The sequence below is a fragment of the Oncorhynchus mykiss genome, chromosome 19 (assembly GCF_013265735.2).
Source record: "Oncorhynchus mykiss isolate Arlee chromosome 19, USDA_OmykA_1.1, whole genome shotgun sequence".
Taxonomy (NCBI): Eukaryota; Metazoa; Chordata; class Actinopteri; order Salmoniformes; family Salmonidae; genus Oncorhynchus; species Oncorhynchus mykiss.
In genome coordinates this window covers 10,505,657-10,528,308 of record NC_048583.1, presented here as the reverse complement: position 1 = coordinate 10,528,308, position 22,652 = coordinate 10,505,657, and the positions used below count along the sequence as shown (strand labels likewise).

The 22,652-nt window shown below is 41.6% G+C and overlaps 1 protein-coding gene across 6 annotated transcripts in view; it reads left to right on the top strand.

Moving 5' to 3' along the window:
* Positions 1 to 22,652, top strand: part of LOC110498640 (type II inositol 3,4-bisphosphate 4-phosphatase) — a 355,960-nt gene that overhangs the window by 136,609 nt on the left and 196,699 nt on the right. For all 6 annotated transcript variants that reach the window (XR_005037659.1, XM_036954244.1, XM_036954242.1 and 3 more), the window contains one exon: positions 9,106 to 9,150. Coding sequence is in view for 5 of the 6 variants with exons in the window: in XM_036954244.1 (XP_036810139.1) it covers positions 9,106 to 9,150 (45 nt within the window). In the remaining variant the exon portion in view is untranslated. The remainder of the gene's footprint in view (positions 1 to 9,105; positions 9,151 to 22,652) is intronic.

The window sequence follows — 22,652 nt, the reverse complement described above, 5'->3', positions numbered from 1 at the left end:
GGAGGAAGTCGTGACAGTTTCTGGCGCTATAAGCAGCATAATGGTGTTACAAGCAGGATATAGCTTATAGTTAAATAACCTCATTATCAATCCATTATGACCCAAGCTGTGAATACACAAATCCACCTTTATTATCTAGGATTTGAACCTTTACTGGTCTGGATCTTACCACTTAACCCTCTGACGTCTATCCATCCCTCCTGGTTCACCAGTCTAAAACCACCTCATTAACATGCAACTTAACTGTTTTACGCCTCTTCATTAAACGTAGGTGACAAATCCTTCCACCACCATTAACTGTCTGTCCTCTCTCTAGTAGATCCCAGGGCCTTAATGTGACAGTAACTCACTCTCCCCATTGTACCACCACTTACGGTTATTGGGCCTTTTGTTAAAACATCAATCTAGTCAGGTGTGTGTCGGCAGCAGGCCGCGCTAGCTGCTGCCGTTCTGGTGATTGAATCATCAGCATAGTCCAGGTGTTCTTCTGTAACGCCAATTTCTCCAGAAAAAGAGACGGCGAGAGATTTTTTTTCCTCCCAAGTTTCAAACCCCACTGAGCCCTCAGCAGGCAGTGAATTATGGGTAATGCATTCAATGCATTCCCCTACTCCTAGGTAAATTATATTAAAAGAAAAAAACACGACTGTCTTGGGCCCGGCCTCTTAAATGTAATATCTATTCATGAAAGGGATAAGCGAGGTGATTAAGATTGTCGTAACAACGGCTGCTAACCCACTTTCACAGCCGTGCCAGGGCTTTTCCAGGCTTCTCCTTCTCAGGGAAATTGCTTAATTTTCTCACCGCGTGGCTTCTGCTCGCTCGACACTCTGCAGGGGATGTAGGTGCGTGCAAGGTGGGAGGTATGAAGGGAGGGAAGGAGGAGGAATTTCTCTGGCATCATTTTGTGAGAACTGTGAAGGAGCAGCATTCCCACGTGGGTCTTCCTCCCGAGTTCCGACCTCCACCTTCCCACTTTCCTCAGAGTTACGGGCTCAGGACTCCGGCCCCAAGTGGTACACACGTAGGAAGGGGAGGAAAGAGAGATGAAAGAGAGAGAGAGGAGGGAGGGAGGGAGGTTAAATGAGCATCTGTGAGACCCCCCCCCCCCCCCCCCCCCGCGCAAGTCCTGCGCAAGTCCTTGGAGGTTCATTAGGGCTGTCGTCCCAGAAAAATCACCTTGTGCACTTCAGAATACATTACCCCCTCCTTTCCCTCCCGCTCTCCCTCCCTCCTCCCTATACCAGAGCTATTATTTCTAGATTCATATGAAACGTATCACAGATGGGCACACCTCATTTGGCGTGGCCCCCCTCCGGTGTGTGTGTGCTAGTCTGTGCAAGTGTCTGTGTGTGTGTGTGTGTGCCTGATTTGAGTGTATGCATGCCTGCATGTGTGTGCATCTCCAAGGACCCCCCTCATTGGTCTATTTCCATATTTATGGCGCCAGAGGAGTAGCGTAGGTTGCACATTATACTGCACCTGTGTTTCTCTGTCTCTCAATGCTAATCCAACACACTGGAGTTGGGTCACCTGTTAGTTTATCAACTAGTCTAGTCTACACACCTGGCTAATTGTCTCCTGGTGCAATTAGTCAAACTAATTAGGAATTTGTTTGGCTGCGGTTGGGTCAATCCAATTCCTGTTAGGGGTCAATTACATAGTCCCTGGTAGTGGAAGTTGGTACAGCTTTGCAGGTGCATGGATTCTGTTCTCTATTGATACATAATTTTGTAATTTAGAGGCAAGTCAATATCATCTTGGACAGTTGTGTTAGTTGGTTAGTCCTGTTGGTCTACAGTTGAATGAAATGGGTTAGTCATGTCGACCTACAGTTTAATTAAATGGGTTAGTCATGTCGACCTACAGTTTAATTAAATGGGTTAGTCATGTCGACCTACAGTTTAATTAAATGGGTTAGTCATGTTGGTCTACAGTTTAATTAAATGGGTTAGTCCTGTAGACCTACAGTTGAATTAAATGTGTTAGTCCTGTAGTCCTACAGTTTAATTAAATGTGTTAGTCCTGTAGTCCTACAGTTTAATTAAATGTGTTAGTCCTGTAGTCCAACAGTTTAATTAAATGTGTTAGTCCTGTAGTCCTACAGTTTAATTAAATGTGTTAGTCATGTAGTCCTACAGTTTAATTAAATGTGTTAGTCCTGTAGTCCTACAGTTTAATTAAATGTGTTAGTCCTGTAGTCCTACAGTTTAATTAAATGTGTTAGTCATGTAGTCCTACAGTTTAATTAAATGTGTTAGTCCTGTAGTCCTACAGTTTAATTAAATGGGTTAGTCCTGTAGTCCTACAGTTTAATTAAATGGGTTAGTCCTGTAGTCCTACAGTTTAATTAAATGGGTTAGTCATGTAGTCCTACAGTTTAATGAAATGGGTTAGTCATGTAGTCCTACAGTTTAATTAAATGGGTTAGTCCTGTAGTCCTACAGTTTAATTAAATGGGTTAGTCCTGTAGTCCTACAGTTTAATTAAATGTGTTAGTCCTGTAGTCCTACAGTTTAATTAAATGGGTTAGTCATGTAGTCCTACAGTTTAATTAAATGTGTTAGTCCTGTAGACCTACAGTTTAATTAAATGGGTTAGTCCTGTAGTCCTACAGTTTAATTAAATGGGTTAGTCCTGTAGTCCTACAGTTTAATTAAATGTGCTAGTCCTGTAGTCCTACAGTTTAATTAAATGGGTTAGTCCTGTAGTCCTACAGATTAATTAAATGGGTTAGTCCTGTAGTCCTACAGTTTAATTAAATGTGTTAGTCCTGTAGTCCTACAGTTTAATTAAATGTGTTAGTCCTGTAGACCTACAGTTTAATTAAATGGGTTAGTCATGTAGTCCTACAGTTTAATGAAATGGGTTAGTCATGTAGTCCTACAGTTTAATTAAATGGGTTAGTCCTGTAGTCCTACAGTTTAATTAAATGGGTTAGTCCTGTAGTCCTACAGTTTAATTAAATGTGTTAGTCCTGTAGTCCTACAGTTTAATTAAATGGGTTAGTCATGTAGTCCTACAGTTTAATTAAATGTGTTAGTCCTGTAGACCTACAGTTTAATTAAATGGGTTAGTCCTGTAGTCCTACAGTTTAATTAAATGGGTTAGTCCTGTAGTCCTACAGTTTAATTAAATGTGCTAGTCCTGTAGTCCTACAGTTTAATTAAATGGGTTAGTCCTGTAGTCCTACAGATTAATTAAATGGGTTAGTCCTGTAGTCCTACAGTTTAATTAAATGGGTTAGTCCTGTTGGTCTACAGTTGAATTAAATGTGTTAGTCCTGTAGACCTACAGTTTAATTAAATGGGTTAGTCCTGTAGTCCTACAGTTTAATTAAATGGGTTAGTCCTGTTGGTTTACAGTTTAATTAAATGTGTTAGTCCTGTAGACCTACAGTTGAATTAAATGGGTTAGAGTTGAGAGAGTTGCTGATTGGTGGAGTGATTAGAGCCCTGTGAGGTAGAGAGAGCTGTAAAAGTGGCTGATTGGTGGAGTGATTAGAGCCCTGTGAGGTAGAGAGAGTTGTAAAAGTGGCTGATTGGTGGAGTGATTAGAGCCCTGTGAGGTAGAGAGAGCAGTGAAGTGGCTGATTGGTGGAGTGATTAGAGCCCTGTGAGGTAGAGAGAGCTGTAAAAGTGGCTGATTGTGATTGGCTGTCCCCTATGGTAAAGTGATGCAGAGAGGACCTTGAGCAGCTCAACAGCTGCGATTGTCCCATGATCCCTGACAAGGGTATTTTCTAATCACCAAGTTTCATCACCAGTCATTTATGTAATTTAGCAGTGGGTCACTGTAGTATCATGTTATTAACATGTCACATAGTCTCAATGTTAAACACCAGTCATGGTAATATCATGTTATTAACATGTCACATAGTCTCAATGTTAAACACCAGTCACTGTAGTATCATGTTATTAACATGTCACATAGTCTAAACACCAGTCACTGTAGTATCATGTTATTAACATGTCACATAGTCTCAATGTTAAACACCAGTCACTGTAGTATCATGTTATTAACATGTCACATAGTCTCAATGTTAAACACCAGTCATGGTAATACCATGTTATTAACATGTTACATAGTCTAAACACCAGTCATGGTAATATCATGTTATTAACATGTCACATAGTCTAAACACCAGTCACTGTAGTATCATGTCATTAACATGTCACATAGTCTAAACACCAGTCACTGTAGTATCATGTTATTAACATGTCACATAGTCTCAATGTTAAACACCAGTCACTGTAGTATCATGTTATTAACATGTCACATAGTCTCAATGTTAAACACCAGTCACTGTAGTATCATGTTATTAACATGTCACATAGTCTCAATGTTAAACACCAGTCATGGTAATATCATGTTATTAACATGTCACATAGTCTCAATGTTAAACACCAGTCATGGTAATACCATGTTATTAACATGTCACATAGTCTCAATGTTAAACACCTGTCACTATAGTATCATGTTATTAACATGTCACATAGTCTCAATGTTAAACACCAGTCATGGTAATACCATGTTATTAACATGTTACATAGTCTAAACACCAGTCATGGTAATATCATGTTATTAACATGTCACATAGTCTAAACACCAGTCCCTGTAGTATCATGTTATTAACATGTCACATAGTCTCAATGTTAAACACCAGTCATGGTAATATCATGTTATTAACATGTCACATAGTCTCAATGTTAAACACCAGTCATGGTAATATCATGTTATTAACATGTCACATAGTCTCAATGTTAAACACCAGTCACTGTAGTATCATGTTATTAACATGTCACATAGTCTAAACACCAGTCATGGTAATATCATGTTATTAACATGTCACATAGTCTCAATGTCTAAACACCAGTCATGGTAATACCATGTTATTAACATGTTACATAGTCTAAACACCAGTCATGGTAATATCATGTTATTAACATGTCACATAGTCTAAACACCAGTCACTGTAGTATCATGTCATTAACATGTTACATAGTCTAAACACCAGTCATGGTAATATCATGTCATTAACATGTCACATAGTCTAAACACCAGTCATGGTAATATCATGTCATTAACATGTCACATAGTCTAAACACCAGTCATGGTAATATCATGTCATTAACATGTCACATAGTCTAAACACCAGTCATGGTAATATCATGTCATTAACATGTCACATAGTCTAAACACCAGTCATGGTAATATCATGTCATTAACATGTCACATAGTCTAAACACCAGTCATGGTAATATCATGTTATTAACATGTCACATAGTCTCAATGTTAAACACCAGTCATGGTAATATCATGTTATTAACATGTTACATAGTCTAAACACCAGTCATGGTAATATCATGTCATTAACATGTCACATAGTCTAAACACCAGTCATGGTAATATCATGTCATTAACATGTCACATAGTCTAAACACCAGTCATGGTAATATCATGTCATTAACATGTCACATAGTCTAAACACCAGTCATGGTAATATCATGTCATTAACATGTCACATAGTCTAAACACCAGTCATGGTAATATCATGTCATTAACATGTCACATAGTCTAAACACCAGTCATGGTAATATCATGTTATTAACATGTCACATAGTCTCAATGTTAAACACCAGTCATGGTAATATCATGTTATTAACATGTTACATAGTCTAAACACCAGTCATGGTAATATCATGTCATTAACATGTCACATAGTCTAAACACCAGTCATGGTAATATCATGTCATTAACATGTCACATAGTCTCAATGTTAAACACCAGTCATGGTAATACCATGTTATTAACATGTTACATAGTCTAAACACCAGTCATGGTAATATCATGTTATTAACATGTCACATAGTCTAAACACCAGTCATGGTAATATCATGTTATTAACATGTTACATAGTCTAAACACCAGTCATGGTAATATCATATTATTAACATGTCACATAGTCTCAATGTCTAAACACCAGTCATGGTAATATCATGTTATTAACATGTCACATAGTCTCAATGTTAAACACCAGTCACTGTAACATCATGTTATTAACATGTTACATAGTCTAAACACCAGTCATGGTAATATCATGTTATTAACATGTCACATAGTCTAAACACCAGTCATGGTAATATCATGTTATTAACATGTCACATAGTCTCAATGTTAAACACCAGTCATGGTAATATCATGTTATTAACATGTCACATAGTCTCAATGTTAAACACCAGTCACTGTAGTATCATGTTATTAACATGTCACATAGTCTAAACACCAGTCACTGTAGTATCATGTTATTAACATGTCACATAGTCTCAATGTTAAACACCAGTCACTGTAGTATCATGTTATTAACATGTCACATAGTCTCAATGTTAAACACCAGTCACTGTAGTATCATGTCATTAACATGTTACATAGTCTAAACACCAGTCATGGTAATATCATGTTATTAACATGTCACATAGTCTCAATGTTAAACACCAGTCATTGTAATATCATGTTATTAACATGTTACATAGTCTAAACACCAGTCATGGTAATATCATGTCATTAACATGTCACATAGTCTAAACACCAGTCATGGTAATATCATGTCATTAACATGTCACATAGTCTCAATGTTAAACACCAGTCATGGTAATACCATGTTATTAACATGTTACATAGTCTAAACACCAGTCATGGTAATATCATGTTATTAACATGTCACATAGTCTAAACACCAGTCATGGTAATATCATGTTATTAACATGTTACATAGTCTAAACACCAGTCATGGTAATATCATGTTATTAACATGTCACATAGTCTCAATGTCTAAACACCAGTCATGGTAATATCATGTTATTAACATGTCACATAGTCTCAATGTTAAACACCAGTCACTGTAACATCATGTTATTAACATGTTACATAGTCTAAACACCAGTCATGGTAATATCATGTTATTAACATGTTACATAGTCTAAACACCAGTCACTGTAGTATCATGTTATTAACATGTTACATAGTCTAAACACCAGTCATGGTAATATCATGTTATTAACATGTTACATAGTCTAAACACCAGTCACTGTAATATCATGTTATTAACATGTTACATAGTCTAAACACCAGTCATGGTAATATCATGTCATTAACATGTTACATAGTCTAAACACCAGTCACTGTAATATCATGTTATTAACATGTTACATAGTCTAAACACCAGTCATGGTAATATCATGTCATTAACATGTTACATAGTCTAAACACCAGTCACTGTAATATCATGTTATTAACATGTTACATAGTCTAAACACCAGTCACTGTAATATCATGTTATTAACATGTCACATAGTCTCAATGTCTAAACACCAGTCACTGTAATATCATGTTATTAACATGTCACATAGTCTCAATGTCTAAACACCAGTCATGGTAGTTTAACCAGTGGTGGAAAAAGTACCCAATTTTTTATACTTGAGTAAAAGTAAAGAAAATGTTAGCCACCCAGTAAAATACTACTTGAGTAAAAGTCTAAAAGTTTTTGGTTTTGTACTTAAGTATCAAAAGTAAAATAATAAATCATTTAAAATGTCTTTAAGCAAACCAGACGACACAATTTATTTATTTGTTATTTATTTATGGATAGCCAGGGTCGTAGTTCAACACTCAGACATACTTTACAAACGAAGCATTTGTGTTTAGTGAGTCCGCCAGATCAGAGGCAGTAGAGATGACCAGGTATGTTCTCTTGATAAGTGCGTGAATTAGACAATTTTCCTGTCCTGCTAAGCATTCAAAATGTTTGACTTGTGATTATAGCTAACTAGTGATTACTGATAATAAAATGAGTTAGTAACCTAATGATATGATCTGTCTTCGCTAGAAGTGTGCTGTGTTTGTAACACCCGGCCCATACATCAAGACGTGTAGAGTACCCGCGCTTCATTAGCCAGGCTGATGATGCTGGGAGAGAGGACAATTCTGCCCAGGCACTGCGGAACGAGGATGAGGGGGTGCGGTGCGTGTGTGTGTTGCAGAGAGTGTGTGAGTTTCTCCCTTGGCACGCGGCCCTCCAGGTATGGTGGTGAGCTCATGCCTCGATGATACCCGTCATACTGGCATCAGATTGTGGGTACAAGCGATGGCACCCCCCCTCCCCACCACCCAGCCTCCTCCATTAGTTCCCCATCGGGGTGGTTGTGGGGAGGGGGGAGCTGGGCATTCAGGGCGATGGATGTCGGGGAACTCTGGCTGTGACACACGCCGCAATCGGATAAATAGATTGCAGCCCGTTTGCATAATCTAAAGCGAACCGGGCCATCAATCACACGAGGCGTTTCGGTCTGAGCCGTTACAATAGCCACAGTGTTAAACCTCTCTGAAGACATATTGTGTTGATGATGGGGGAAGGTATTTTTCCATGCTTACTACCGTAGAGTGAATGGAAAGACTGGCACTGAAGTGGTGTTGGATTTTATTGCCTTTCATTTGGGTTTCATTTGGAGGAGAGGTGCCATGCTCGTCGACCTCGTTAAAAGCCTAAATGAAATGGTCGTAGAGGGCATAGTGGTTAATATGGAGATGAATGGGTATTTGATAGATGGTTTTGCCCTTTGCAGTGAAATGTGTGTGTGCGTGTTTCGGTGTCTGTCGGTGTGTCCATCTGTGTTTTGTTTTCGGTGTGTTTCAGTGTCTGTCGGTGTGTCCGTCTGTGTTTTGTTTTCGGTGTGTTTCAGTGTCTGTCGGTGTGTCCGTCTGTGTTTTGTTTTCGGTGTGTTTCGGGGTCTGTCGGTGTATCCGTCTGTGTTTTGTTTTCGGTGTGTTTCGGTGTCTGTCGGTGTGTCCGTCTGTGTTTTGTTTTCGGTGTGTTTCAGTGTGTGTCGGTGTGTCCATCTGTGTTTTTTTCGCCGTGTTTGTCGGTGTGTTTCGGTGTCTGTCGATGTGTCTGTCTGTGTTTTTTTCACCGTGTCTGTCGGCGTGTTTCGGTGTCTGTGCGCCTGTGTGTGTCGTGTCTGAAATATCTCAGATTATTAATTTTTCATGAGTGAACAGCTTTGTATTCTCTCTTAATGATTTTCCTCTCTCTCTGTCTCTGTATCACAGGTGTTATCCTGATTCCCAAGCTGCCCCATGTGGAGTTCAGCCTGGGTAAGTGTCTGTCCTTCTCGCTCTGTTCTTCTTCTTCTTCTTCTTTTTCTTCTCTATGTCCTCCTCTGTCCTCTCTCTGTCCTTCTTCTCTTTGTTCTTCTTTTTCTTCTCTATGTCCTCCTCTGTCCTCTCTCTGTTCTTCCTCTTCTCTGTTCTTCTTCTCTCTCCTTCTCTCTCTGTTCTTCTCTCTCTGTTCTTCTTCTTTTTCTTCTCTATGTCCTCCTCTGTCCTTCTCTCTCCGTTCTTCTTCTTCTCTATGTCCTCCTCTGCCCTTCTCTCTGTTCTTATTTTTCTTCTCTGTCCTCCTCTGTCCTTCTCTCTCTGTCCTTCTTCTCTGTTCTTCTTCTTTTTCTTCTCTATGTCCTCCTCTGTCCTTCTCTCTCCGTTCTTCTTCTTCTCTGTTCTTTTTCTTCTCTATGTCCTCCTCTGTCCTTCTCTCTCTGTCCTTCTTCTCTCTGTTCTTCTTCTTTTTCTTCTCTATGTCCTCCTCTGTCCTTCTCTCTCTGTCCTTCTTCTCTCTGTTCTTCTTTTTCTTCTCTATGTCCTCCTCTGTCCTCTCTCTGTTCTTCTTCTTCTCTCTGTTCTTCTTATTTTTCTTCTCTCTCTGTCGTCCTCTCTAGTCTTCTCCTCTCTGTTCTTCTTCTCTCTCGGTTTTTCTTTTTCTCTGTTCTTCTCTCTCTCTGTCCTTCTCTGTCTTCTCTGTGTTTTTGTTCTCTCTCTCTGTTCTTCTCTCTCTGTGATTCTCATCTTATTCCATGCCACAGGGCTCCAATTTCACCATGTAGTCAGCTCAGATAGCCAGACACATCCTATTATCGACAGGAGGCCACTATGAGACAGGTCAAACATACACATGTACACACATGCGCGTGCATGCGTACACACACACACACACACACACACACACACACACACACACACACACACACACACACACACACACACAGAGAGAGAGAAAGACAGACAGACATTAATCAACCAGCCGATAGATCAAAGACTAGACTCACTTCTTCCTGACTGTCTCACAGTTGAGGGGTTCTGGTTCTTCTTCCTGACTGTCTCACAGTAGAGGGGTTCTGGTTCTTCTTCCTGACTGTCTCACAGTAGAGTGGTTCTGGTTCTTCTTCCTGACTGTCTCACAGTAGAGTGGCTCTGGTTCTTCTTCCTGACTGCCTCACAGTAGAGTGGTTCTGGTTCTTCTTCCTGACTGTCTCACAGTAGAGGGGTTCTGGTTCTTCTTCCTGACTGTCTCACAGTAGAGTGGTTCTGGTTCTTCTTCCTGACGGTCTCACAGTAGAGGGGTTCTGGTTCTTCCTGACTGTCTTACAGTAGAGTGGTTCTGGTTCTTCTTCCTGACTGTCTTACAGTAGAGGGGTTCTGGTTCTTCCTGACTGTCTTACAGTAGAGGGGTTCTGGTTCTTCTTCCTGACTGTCTTACAGTAGAGTGGTTCTGGTTCTTCTTCCTGACTGTCTTACAGTAGAGGGGTTCTGGTTCTTCCTGACTGTCTTACAGTAGAGTGGTTCTGGTTCTTCTTCCTGACTGTCTTACAGTAGAGGGGTTCTGGTTCTTCCTGACTGTCTTACAGTAGAGGGGTTCTGGTTCTTCTTCCTGACGGTCTTACAGTAGAGTGGTTCTGGTTCTTCTTCCTGACTGTCTTACAGTAGAGTGGTTCTGGTTCTTCTTCCTGACTGTCTTACAGTAGAGTGGTTCTGGTTCTTCTTCCTGACGGTCTTACAGTAGAGTGGTTCTGGTACTTCTTCCTTTTCAACTGTTAGAGATGGTTTCATGTATATTTTATACTTCTGCAATGGGAGAGTTCTATTTTTGGTCGATGCATTGTTGCCCATGACAAGTTTCACTGTGTCGATGTCTGACAGGGTGGGTTATGTGAATCTTAGCTGCAGTGCTCTGAGTAGGGGGAAGAGGTTCATTGGCTTGGGAGGTGGGGGGGAGAGGTGAGCCATAATCTTTCATCTTGACCACCCCCCAGGCATTGGAAAATGTGTTATCAGTAAAGCCAGTGTATTTTCCTGACCAGGTGATATAACCAGGTAAAACTGGGGTCCAGAGTTTTTCCTGGTCAGGTCAGTTGTCCAGAACAACTCCTGGCCCTAGTTATTGGGTCTGAGTGTGTAACTCTGTAACTCAGTCAAGTCATAATTTAAATGAAAATGTGTCTCTGCTCATCACAAAGATATTGTTTTCATCAATTTCATCTGTTATAGAGATAATAAAACACCATATTAATACGCATCACTGTTGTAGAGTTAAAATAACAACATATGGACATGTTTTCCTTTCAACACTCTGGACATTTCTGTCTACCCACAATGCCTGCTGAGCAGACCAGCAACGTGCAGCAGGAGAGCAGCTGGCCAGTCAGATTGCAATTTGAGTGCTGGTGCACACATACAGGGACTCCCAGCTCGGTTTCATTTCTAGACAGATTATCTGCAGTTAAGGACCGTGTGTGTGTGTGTGTGTGTGTGTGTGTGTGTGTGTGTGTGTGTGTGTGTGTGTGTGTGTGTGTGTGTGTGTGTGTGTGTGCGCACACTAATAGACTCGCATGCACACACACACACACACACACACACACACACACACACACACACACACACACACACACACACACAGTGTACAAACAAATATATGGTTGTCTTGGCCTGTTAACCATTGTACTGCATAACACATTTAATTTAAGTGACAATAGAATTGACTGGAGTAGAGCTGAATGAATATGCACTGTGAGTCTTCGTGTAGTGATGCAATGCTTCTCCAGAGGTTGTGAAATGGCTTCTGTTCTAATGTAAATGTTCTGGAACAATGGAGTCAATCTGCTGGACAGCTGCAGAGGAAAGGGTGACATGTTTGTATAATTGCAGTGGTTGTGTGTTGTGTGTGTGCGCGCATGCAAGCGGGTGCATATCACTCTCTCTCTCTGTGTGTGTGTATGTCGGCCTACTATGTCAGCAAGACGCCCCCCCCCCCCCCCCCCATCTTCTTCCTTTGATCCATCATACTGTAAATACCAGTTTTGTCTACCTCGTCCTTAAATTACATGTGTATTTTATTCAATTACCATTCACCATTTTGACTGAAAGGGCTTTTGTTGCTTCGGGAAAACATGATTATCTGGAAGCTCTTAGCTTGAGGTACATGTGTTTTTATTGATAGAGGCTGGCAGTTCTTTTATTCATGCCTTCCATTTCTCTCTCGCTTGATTGATACATGAAACGATATTGTCAGAAATACCAGGAATACATCCATTGAAAACCGCAAAGAAAAGGGGTTTCTTGGTAATCCTTGAAAGCTGAGGGCTCTTCGCCTACCTGGGGTTCAAGCTACAGTATATTCCTGGAGCATAAAATGATAATAACAAAAACAGCCACCCTGTCACTTGTTTTAGTACACAGCTGAGTGAAGTGGTTAGGAAAATGTAATCCCTCTCAAATTCATAGCCATCCCTCTAGATCCAAGGACTGACAGTGAGAGAGAGGTTCACAGACCCCAGACTGCACCTTTAAGGGCAAGCCATTGAGCTGAAGGGCAGTTTGGCTGAATAAAGCTTTGCCAGTAAGCGTTGAGTACATATCATAACGGGATGAGATGATTCTAGGTTCGGTCTCGGCTAATAAAAAATCAACGGCTTGGCAATGATGTCGATGGTTCAGCAGGTCTCGTATCACAGCAAGCTAATCACCCGTGACAAATAAAACAATGATTCCAGCCAAAATTATTTATTTCTGGCCCTTATTATCAATTACCATCAGAGTGGGTGATTTAGAGAAAACGGTCCGAATAAATCGCTCTTTGTGCGTTCTACTCCACCCGGCTGGAATGTCTTCTCACTTTAACCTTACGAAGAGAAGGTTTCTGACTAGCTGACATGCTCGTCTTCTGTAAAGGAAATGAGTGAAGACAGTTGATGTACAGCTCAGGATCGTAAGGGGATAGGTGGGGACGAGCCGAGAGAATACGCTGTGCATCTGTGATCAAGGACTCTCTTAGGAGACAGATAGAGGTGAAAGAAAGAGGGAACTGAGTGAAAGAGGTGCCTGCCACATTCTTTCCACATCATCTATGCCCTATGACGTTGCTCATTTAGCGCTGCCTTCCCTCGTAGGATGATATACAGTGAGTGTCGAAGACATTAAGGACCCCCCCTTTGCCCTCAGAACAGCCTCAATTCGTCAGGGCATGGACTCTACAAGGTGTTGAAAGCGTTCCACAGTGATTCTGTACCAGGTTGACTCCAATGCTTCCCACATTTGTGTCAAGTTTACTGGATGTCCTTTAGGTGGTGGACCATTCTTGATACCATTGGGAAACAGTTAAACATGAAAAACCCAGCAGCGTTGCAGTTCTTGACACACTCAAACTGGTGCGCCTGGCACCAACTACCATACCCCTTTCAAAGGCAGGTAAATCTGTTGTCGTCACCCTCTGAATGGCACACCATCCAGATCTCAATTGTCTCAAGCCTTTAAAAATCCTCCTTTGACCTGTATCCTCCCATTCATCTACAGGTGGTGGATTTAACAAGTGACATCAATAAGGGATCATAGCTTTCACCTGGATTCTATGTCATGGAAAGAGCAGGTGTTCCTAATGCTTTGTACACTCAGTGTATATTCTGATGGATCTGCGCAGGGTAGATTCTAACGTGCACTGCCCTATGTTAGCCTCTTTTCCTAGAGGGTGTTCTCCAAGCGAAAGCTCGTGTTTTTTACACTTGACACATCAGCCATGTCCACATGTGTGCTGAAGTTTGTATGCGATCTACGTTTTAGATAACAACATAGTCATCACTCGTAATCGCCTCTTTTGTAGTACTATGCATATGATGTTTTCAAAGTAATGACCAAGGTGGGAGGATATCCTTTCAATATCCAACCACAGATATCAACAAAAAAAGGCTACCAACTATGCTATTAGTTATTTTAGCACAATTAATTAGGGACTCTGCATACTTTGAATGCAAAAGGGAAGAGTCTTAAGAGATTTACAATAACCTAATATTTAACCTCATAACGATCTTTGTACAAATATAGCTGCTACTCGGGAGCGAGGTCACTAAGGGGAGAATTTAGAATGCTAAAAAGTAGTCCCTCTCAGTTACCCAAAACGCTTCAGCACGCCTCGGATTCATCAGCCGCAGAACCATTAGCATTATTTCCACTTGTTGCCTAGTAACTGTGGAGGAATGATTCGGTGTCAAACGGTGTGCCCGGCTCTGCACTCCAAACTAATCACGCATTAGGCTTTTTATTAATTCATTCGACCACACATTCAGCTTGAAGTGATGCATGTATATCAACCTCATACCTACAGCAGGTCTGAACAGTACTGTCAACACATTGAGGTGGACTGAGTTCACATTATGTATTATCGTTATAATTGTTTGTCTCTATTCCATGGACTTTGTTTGACCTAAACACTACAGGCATTGTGGAACTAAGACCTACATAGACATTCATAGTATGAATCTGCATACGGACACCATGGCCTTTAGTTGTACTGTAGCCTGATTGGTTGTAGTCACCGTGCCTAATCTCCCTGTGGACTTTGTTTGACCGCTACAGTCTCTCAGGCAGTCATGGTGTGTGGAAGGACAATTTTCTCTTTAGAGGTCTAAACAGTGGGATGATTCTGCATAAAACACCCTCCTGGTCAGTGTCTGATTGGTTGAAGCCTGTAGCCTCCGAACATCAGAATTCCCAATGGCCCTGTGCCACAACAGGAAGCCTCTCTCTCAGTGGCCTCCAGGGGGAAGTCTCCGTGGAGAGGGGCTGCCGCTGCGTCAGGATGCCCAGCTTGGCAGCTCCTCCTCTGGGTACCGTGTTCTGGGGTTTAGGCAGGGTCCACGGGCAGTCCACCCAGCTAAGATGAGACTCAGACCCCAGGGGAGTGGAGGAGAGGAGGAGAGGTAAGGGGGTGGGTTGAAGGGAGGTTTCAAAACCTTCCCAACACACTCTGTCAACTACCAATTAAAGCTAGAATAATCGGCTTCCCTCATTAGCTGTCGCTCGGCACACAAATTAGGTGCGGCTGTCGTTTGATAATGCCAACGTCGGAAAACAATGTTTGAAACGCCAGTGTCGTGTCCTTCATTTCTCATTCAGGTAACCTGTGTGTTACCTCTGAGCTATACACAGAGGGGAAATAACCACTTCACACACACAGAGGGGGCATTTCAAAACCCCTTACTGTGCTTTTTAAGTTTTTATTTTTAACTTTGCAAATGTGGATCAAGCTTTACTCTGATCACTAGTGTTTGATGATCATGTCCATATTATAATTAGTGTAAGCGAGGTGCAGGAGGCCATTTTAACTACAGTACAGTAGATCACTTCATCTACTTCTGTCTAGTAATGTTCTGAGAGAAACACACTTCTAACAAGTTGAAGGTAGCCTCTATTTTGGAAATGACCTTGGCTAGATCTTAGAAAACGGCTTCCTATTCCCTACACAGTGCTCTACTTTGTTTGCTATATAGGGAATAGGGTGCCATTTTGGATGTACCCTGGATGTTGGAACAACGGATACACACATTCAACGTTTCAAAAGAGTGGAGCCCCATAGTATATTTGGATGCAGTTGCTCCGGCCAAATGCTACGCCAAGCCCACCGGCGTTCATTTCATCTCCGCAATAAGTCTGTATCGGAGTACCTGCCCGACGATTTCTAGAACGTAAACACATTCTAACCGCTCTGACTGGTCCAGAAACCCATGGCTTGTGCCAGAGCCAGAACAAATGTGGGCTTTGATACTTTGATTGGTTAGAGATTATCCAATCACTGAAGACTTTGTTTTCTACAATTTCTGCATTTTGACATCCCCACAAATGACTTCAATGATGGCAGTCTCAGACTGAAGTATGTAGCGAACATAGAGCAGTTTGGGTCACCAGGCAACCGTTGTGTAACTCCCTGTACTGTAGCTCCTTTAACAAAGGCCCAATCATCATTTCAACTCAGCATGGATACAGGATAAAGGAAGGGAAGTGGCCAATTTGTTTCCCAGAAAAAGAACCACCAATTTGAAGGCAAACCATCTTCAGCATGGATGCAAACAGTCAACATCTGTTACTGTATGTCAATCTGACATGGTACAAACACACTTCAAAGATTTACTGGAGCCTTTTCTTCTGTTAAGACACTCAATCAGCATCGATTTAAGTCCAAAGCCAGGTGAGACATGTGTGCCACTTTATTTATAATTTGTATTGATCTATCCTCTATCCTTTTCTAGCATGAGAGCTACTTTAAAAAAAATGAAACGTTGCGAGCTACTCATTTTTTTTCTAGCTTTCAGATAAGCACATTCTTTTCTTCCCGGGTCCTTTGTGTACAAGAGAAAGTAGTTTTCTGTCAATATATCTAGTATTATAATGGTTCATTACAACTCTAAGGGGGGCCATATAAGGGGGGTCACTGAACAATTGTTCATAGATAAACAACGAAATTGGATGTTATGAGTCCATGTCAATTGCTAAATATCAGCAAAAGACAAAACAAATGTAGGTTTGGAAGAAAGCTAATAAATAGATTGTTGAGTGAAATTCCCCTTTAATTGCGCATCTGTCCCTTTAATTGCACAGGAACGTGTCGATCGAGCTTAATGCGATGTTTCTTTACTGCTGCTGTTCATTTCATGGCAAAGTTTCCAAATAATAAATAATAGATACAAATTATATACTCACTTATGGTATACTTTTGCCAGGTAAGCCGCCTTTGCAGTTAACATTTCATGGATAAGGGTTTTGGGGAAAGTATTTCTGTCAACTCACAAGATGGTTATCACATCAAGTGGAGTGATAGACAAACGCGCACGGCACACAGACAGACAGGGGCAATATTGCTGGAAATGAATTGGCAGATGTTGTGTTAGGATTGGCTTTTTAAGCCAATAGTGGCTAACCATGGGTGGAATAAGCTGCGTTGATTAGTTAGTAGCTGGGAGCTTGCGGTGTCGCATACTTGTGAGTTTTGTTTATGACCGTTTGCAATGGAACACATGAAAAATTGCGTATACTTTCGGGAATTGTTTGCCGAGCTACTCATAGTTGGGCTGTGACCTACTAGCTAGCGGTCAACCTGTTGGAGACCCCTGGTATAGATTATCATTCGCTAGTCAGCTCCTCACTTTATGGTGTGTTCTTTATTTGGTATTTTGACTTCACAGAATCAACATCTGTCCATTAATTCGACATCTTTCACTAGTCTAACATCATATGGTTGTCATTTTCTCTGTTTAATTGACATGTCAGATGTATAGACTCTCTCTACAACATGAATTGCCATTGTAGTAATATAACAGGCATTATATTTTCCACAGACCTGATGGTGAACACTGAACAGGTGTGAAAATGGCTGCGGCAGATGCAAATAATGTTGTCAAATTAATTGAAGCGCTGATATAATTATCGTGATTAATAATCCTCATCTGGAGAGTGGTGTATTTGTCTCCCATAGCAACCCCCACTCTCTCTCTCCCTTTCTCTCCCCATTTGCCCTTCTAATGGAATTTAGATTCCCTGTAAGGTCACAGAGGCAATGTTTTTATACAAATTCCCTGTGAATTCGTCTTGAAAAGTGTCAATGTATTCACATTTTTCCTCTTGCTCTTTCTTTCTTTCCCTCTCTCTTTTGTTTCTTTGTCTCTTTCGCTCCATATCTCCCTCTTTTTCTCTCCATCTCTCTCTCTCAATCTCTCTCCCTTTCCATCTTTCTTCCCATCTCTCCCTCTCGAACATCTAAAATGTTACGGACCTCATAAAGTCAGTAGTTGAGTTTAATGCCTGTGGCTTTGGTCCTATCACTCTGTGAAGCGATGCGGTTAGAGATGTCCACTGTCACATGTCAATCCTCAGTAGAGTGTGATATTAGGTGAGATCCCAGGACCTGTCAGAGATCCTCTGAGCCTTGGAACTGGAGAGGATCAAACACAGCAACCCCCCAGATCTATACCACACTTCAAATCAAACTGTATTAGTCACAATACAATAGGTGTAGACCTTACAGTGAAATGCTTACTTACGAGCCCCAATTCAACAATGCAGTTTAAAAACAAATACGGATAAGAGTTAAAAGTAACAAGTAATTAAAGAGCAGCAGTAAAATAACAATAGTGAGACTGTATACAGGGGGGTACCGGTACAGAGTCAATGTGCGGGGGCACCGGCTAGTTGAGGTAATATGTACATGGTGGTAGAGTTATTAAAGTGACTATGCATAGATGATAACAACGGAAAATAGCAGCGGTGTAAAAGAGAGAAGGGGGGGGGGTTCAAATAGTCTGGGTAGCCATTTAAATTAGATGTTCAGGAGTCTTATGGCTTGGGGGTAGAAGCTGTTTAGAAGCCTCTTGGACTCTAGACTTGGCGCTCCGGTACCACTTGCCGTGCGGTGGCAGAGAGAACAGTCTATGACTTGGGTGGCTGGAGTCTTTGACATTCGGATGTGCTGCTATATTTGTGGGAGAGATGGAGCAAGAGAGAGACATGGAGCAAGAGAGAGGAAGCAAGAGAAAAAGAGAGAGAGAGAAATGATGAAACGTAGGGTAAAGCTGAGGAACAGAGGGAGTGGATCTTCTATGGCCCCTGGGAAAATAGAAGTGTGTGTGTGTGTTTCTGTGCGCGACTGCGCACATGTCTGTTCTTCTGCCTCCTCCGTTCTAACGCGGCTTCAGCCCTGTGTGGCTCCAGCACTTTAATGCAACTCCAACATACAGTGCCTTGCGAAAGTATTCGGCCCCCTTGAACTTTGCAACCTTTTGCCACATTTCAGGCTTCAAACATAAAGATATAAAACTGCATTTTGTTGTGAAGAATCAACAACAAGTGGGACACAATCATGAAGTGGAACGACATTTATTGGATATTTCAAACTTTTTTAACAAATCAAAAACTGAAAAATTGGGCGTGCAAAATTATTCAGCCCCTTTACTTTCAGTGCAGCAAACTCTCTCCAGAAGTTCAATGAGGATCTCTGAATGATCCAATGTTGACCTAAATGACTAATGATGATAAATACAATCCACCTGTGTGTAATCAAGTCTCCGTATAAATGCACCTGCACTGTGATAGTCTCAGAGGTCCGTTAAAAGCGCAGAGAGCATCATGAAGAACAAGGAACACACCAGGCAGGTCCGAGATACTGTTGTGAAGAAGTTTAAAGCCGGATTTGGATACAAAAAGATTTCCCAAGCTTTAAACATCCCAAGGAGCACTGTGCAAGCGATAATATTGAAATGGAAGGAGTATCAGACCACTGCAAATCTACCAAGACCTGGCCGTCCCTCTAAACTTTCAGCTCATACAAGGAGAAGACTGATCAGAGATGCAGCCAAGATGCCCATGATCACTCTGGATGAACTGCAGAGATCTACAGCTGAGGTGGGAGACTCTGTCCATAGGACAACAATCAGTCGTATATTGCACAAATCTGGCCTTTATGGAAGAGTGGCAAGAAGAAAGCCATTTCTTAAAGATATCCATAAAAAGTGTAGTTTAAAGTTTGCCACAAGCCACCTGGGAGACACACCAAACATGTGGAAGAAGGTGCTCTGGTCAGATGAAACCAAAATTGAACTTTTTGGCAACAATGCAAAACGTTATGTTTGGTGTAAAAGCAACACAAATGAACACACCATCCCCACTGTCAAACATGGTGGTGGCAGCATCATGGTTTGGGCCTGCTTTTCTTCAGCAGGGACAGGAAAGATGGTTAAAATTGATGGGAAGATGGATGGAGCCAAATACAGGACCATTCTGGAAGAAAACCTGATGGAGTCTGCAAAAGACCTGAGACTGGGACGGAGATTTGTCTTCCAACAAGACAATGATCCAAAACATAAAGCAAAATCTACAATGGAATGGTTCAAAAATAAACATATCCAGGTGTCCAGTCCAGACCTGAATCCAATCGAGAATCTGTGGAAAGAACTGAAAACTGCTGTTCACAAATGCTCTCCATCCAACCTCACTGAGCTCGAGCTGTTTTGCAAGGAGGAATGGGAAAAAATGTCAGTCTCTCAATGTGCAAAACTGATAGAGACATACCCCAAGCGACTTACAGCTGTAATCGCAGCAAAAGGTGGCGCTACAAAGTATTAACTTAAGGGGGCTGAATAATTTTGCACGCCCAATTTTTCAGTTTTTGATTTGTTAAAAAAGTTTGAAATATCCAATAAATGTCGTTCCACTTCATGATTGTGTCCCACTTGTTGTTGATTCTTCACAAAAAAATACAGTTTTATATCTTTATGTTTGAAGCCAGAAATGTGGCAAAAGGTCGCAAAGTTCAAGGGGGCCGAATACTTTCGCAAGGCACTGTATCTAATATTAAGATCTGGGTTGTTGGTGGAAGAACAGGGGAACGTCACGATATAGAATCCATCCGATGGAACAGCACCAGAGAGATGGCACCGCATCATAGTTGGCTGTGTTGTTTTGTTCTGCCTGGCGCTGCAGCCTTTCCTCCATGACAACAGGTTAGACATGGTGGAGGCTCTGATTTTAGATGGATACACATTCTGGAACAGTAGTTTGCATATTGTGTTTTAGAAACTAACCCTGATGGCAGATGCTTTGTGGCCTCCTGGAGCAACCAAGGTCGAAAGGCTAATCTATGATGTTTTTTTTTTGTGGGCTGACACACACGTGTACTGACACACACACTTGCTTGCAAGCACGCATATACACACACACACACTCACACCTCACGCTGTTTCTAGCCCACGGTGATGAAGGAAATGTATTAGCCCAGGGGAATCCAATACCGGAACGTTGACTGTCTGCTCCAGTCTGGTGACAACATTACTAAGAGGATGTGTTGTCCCTGTCACTCCATACCATATGTCACACTGTCTGTTACCTCAACGACAGTCACTATGTCACTACGGATCCACAAGGACTGTTAGTTACACGGCCCTGTCTCAAACTGTGGTTCAATCCATCTATTTAACTGGCTCCTTTACGTCACTTCGTAGTGCCCCATGACTGCTGTGTTGTTGTGTCTGTCTGTCTACATGCCACTGTCAGTGTTGTAGTAGAGGAGGATACTCATAATGGAATGTAAAAATCAACTGTTATCATTACACTTGTCTGTCTGTCTGTCTGCCAAAGGTCAAAATCATCATTTAAAATAATAACGCTGTTGACAGTAAATTTGAAAGGTTGTTCATCATTCAAATAATGATCCGACTAAAAGCTAAGTTATTATTTCAGTTTACAACCATACAATTTACTCACCCCAAACCCCAGGGAGTCACAGAAAAACACCATATTTTCAGATAAGAGTCTTGGCTATTTTAGGATGATAAATTAGCGATGATTGTGGCCATTGCACCGGAGCAGAAAGTAATTTGCTTTAATGCTGAAGGACTTTAATCCAGATCGAGCCAGCCAATTAGCCTAACGGGGTGCATTACATCTGGGGTGGTCAGACCTCCTCTTAGTGTTTTCATGACTCACCCACTCCCTCTCTTTCTTGCCTTCTATCACTTCACTCAATTATTTTCTCCTTCTATTCCTCTATTCCCGTTATCTCTCTCTAACTCTCCGTACCTTTCCTTACCTCTCTCTCTCTCTGTCTCTCTCTCTGTCTCTCTCTCTACTCTCTCGCACTCGACCTGTTCGCCCTCTCTCTCGCTCTCTCCTGTCTGTCTCTATTTTTCTCGCTCTCTGTCTCTCCCTCCATTTGGACACCATTTGTGTCATAAAGAAGAAGCTCTTTGAGAGTATCATGGTACCTAGAGTGTTGTTAGTAAGTTCCATACAGCAGGCTGCTATTCTGCTATTCCATCCACTCTTTTGATCTAATAAAAAGCATTCAGGAAATATTTGTGTCCATTTCACTGACTGGGCAAAGAGACACCAACAACCTAAAGAGGAAATGGAATTAAATTGTGTGATTTAGGCTTATTTCTGATGTCACACGGTTTGAATGGGGTGATCGATTGAATGATAAATCATATTCTTTTTTTCTACCCCTTTTTTCTCCCCAATTTTGTGTTTTCCCAATTGGTAGTTACAGTCTTGTCTCATCTCTGCAACTACTGAACAGACTCGGGAGAGGCGAAGGCCGTGCATCCTTCGAAACACAACCTAGCCAAGCCGCACTGCCTCTTGACACAATGCCCACCAATGTGTCGGGGGAAACACCGTACACCTGGCAACCGTGTCAGCGTGTACTGCACCTGGCCCGCCACAGGAGTCGCTAGTGCGCGATGGGACAAAAACATCCATGCCGGCAAAACTCTTCCCTCACCCGGACGACACTGGGCCAATTGTGCACCGCCCCATGGGTCTCCCAGTCGCGGCCGGCTGGACTCGAACCCAGCTAGCATTGCGAGGACGTGGGGTATCAGTCTACTCAGTGACACCCAGAGAACATTAACGTCGGAGCTCTTATTGTGGGACTCTGAAACAACTGTGAATTGAGCCACATTTGTCAACCTATGTGTATTGAACACTATAATGTTGCTGTAAGGCAACAT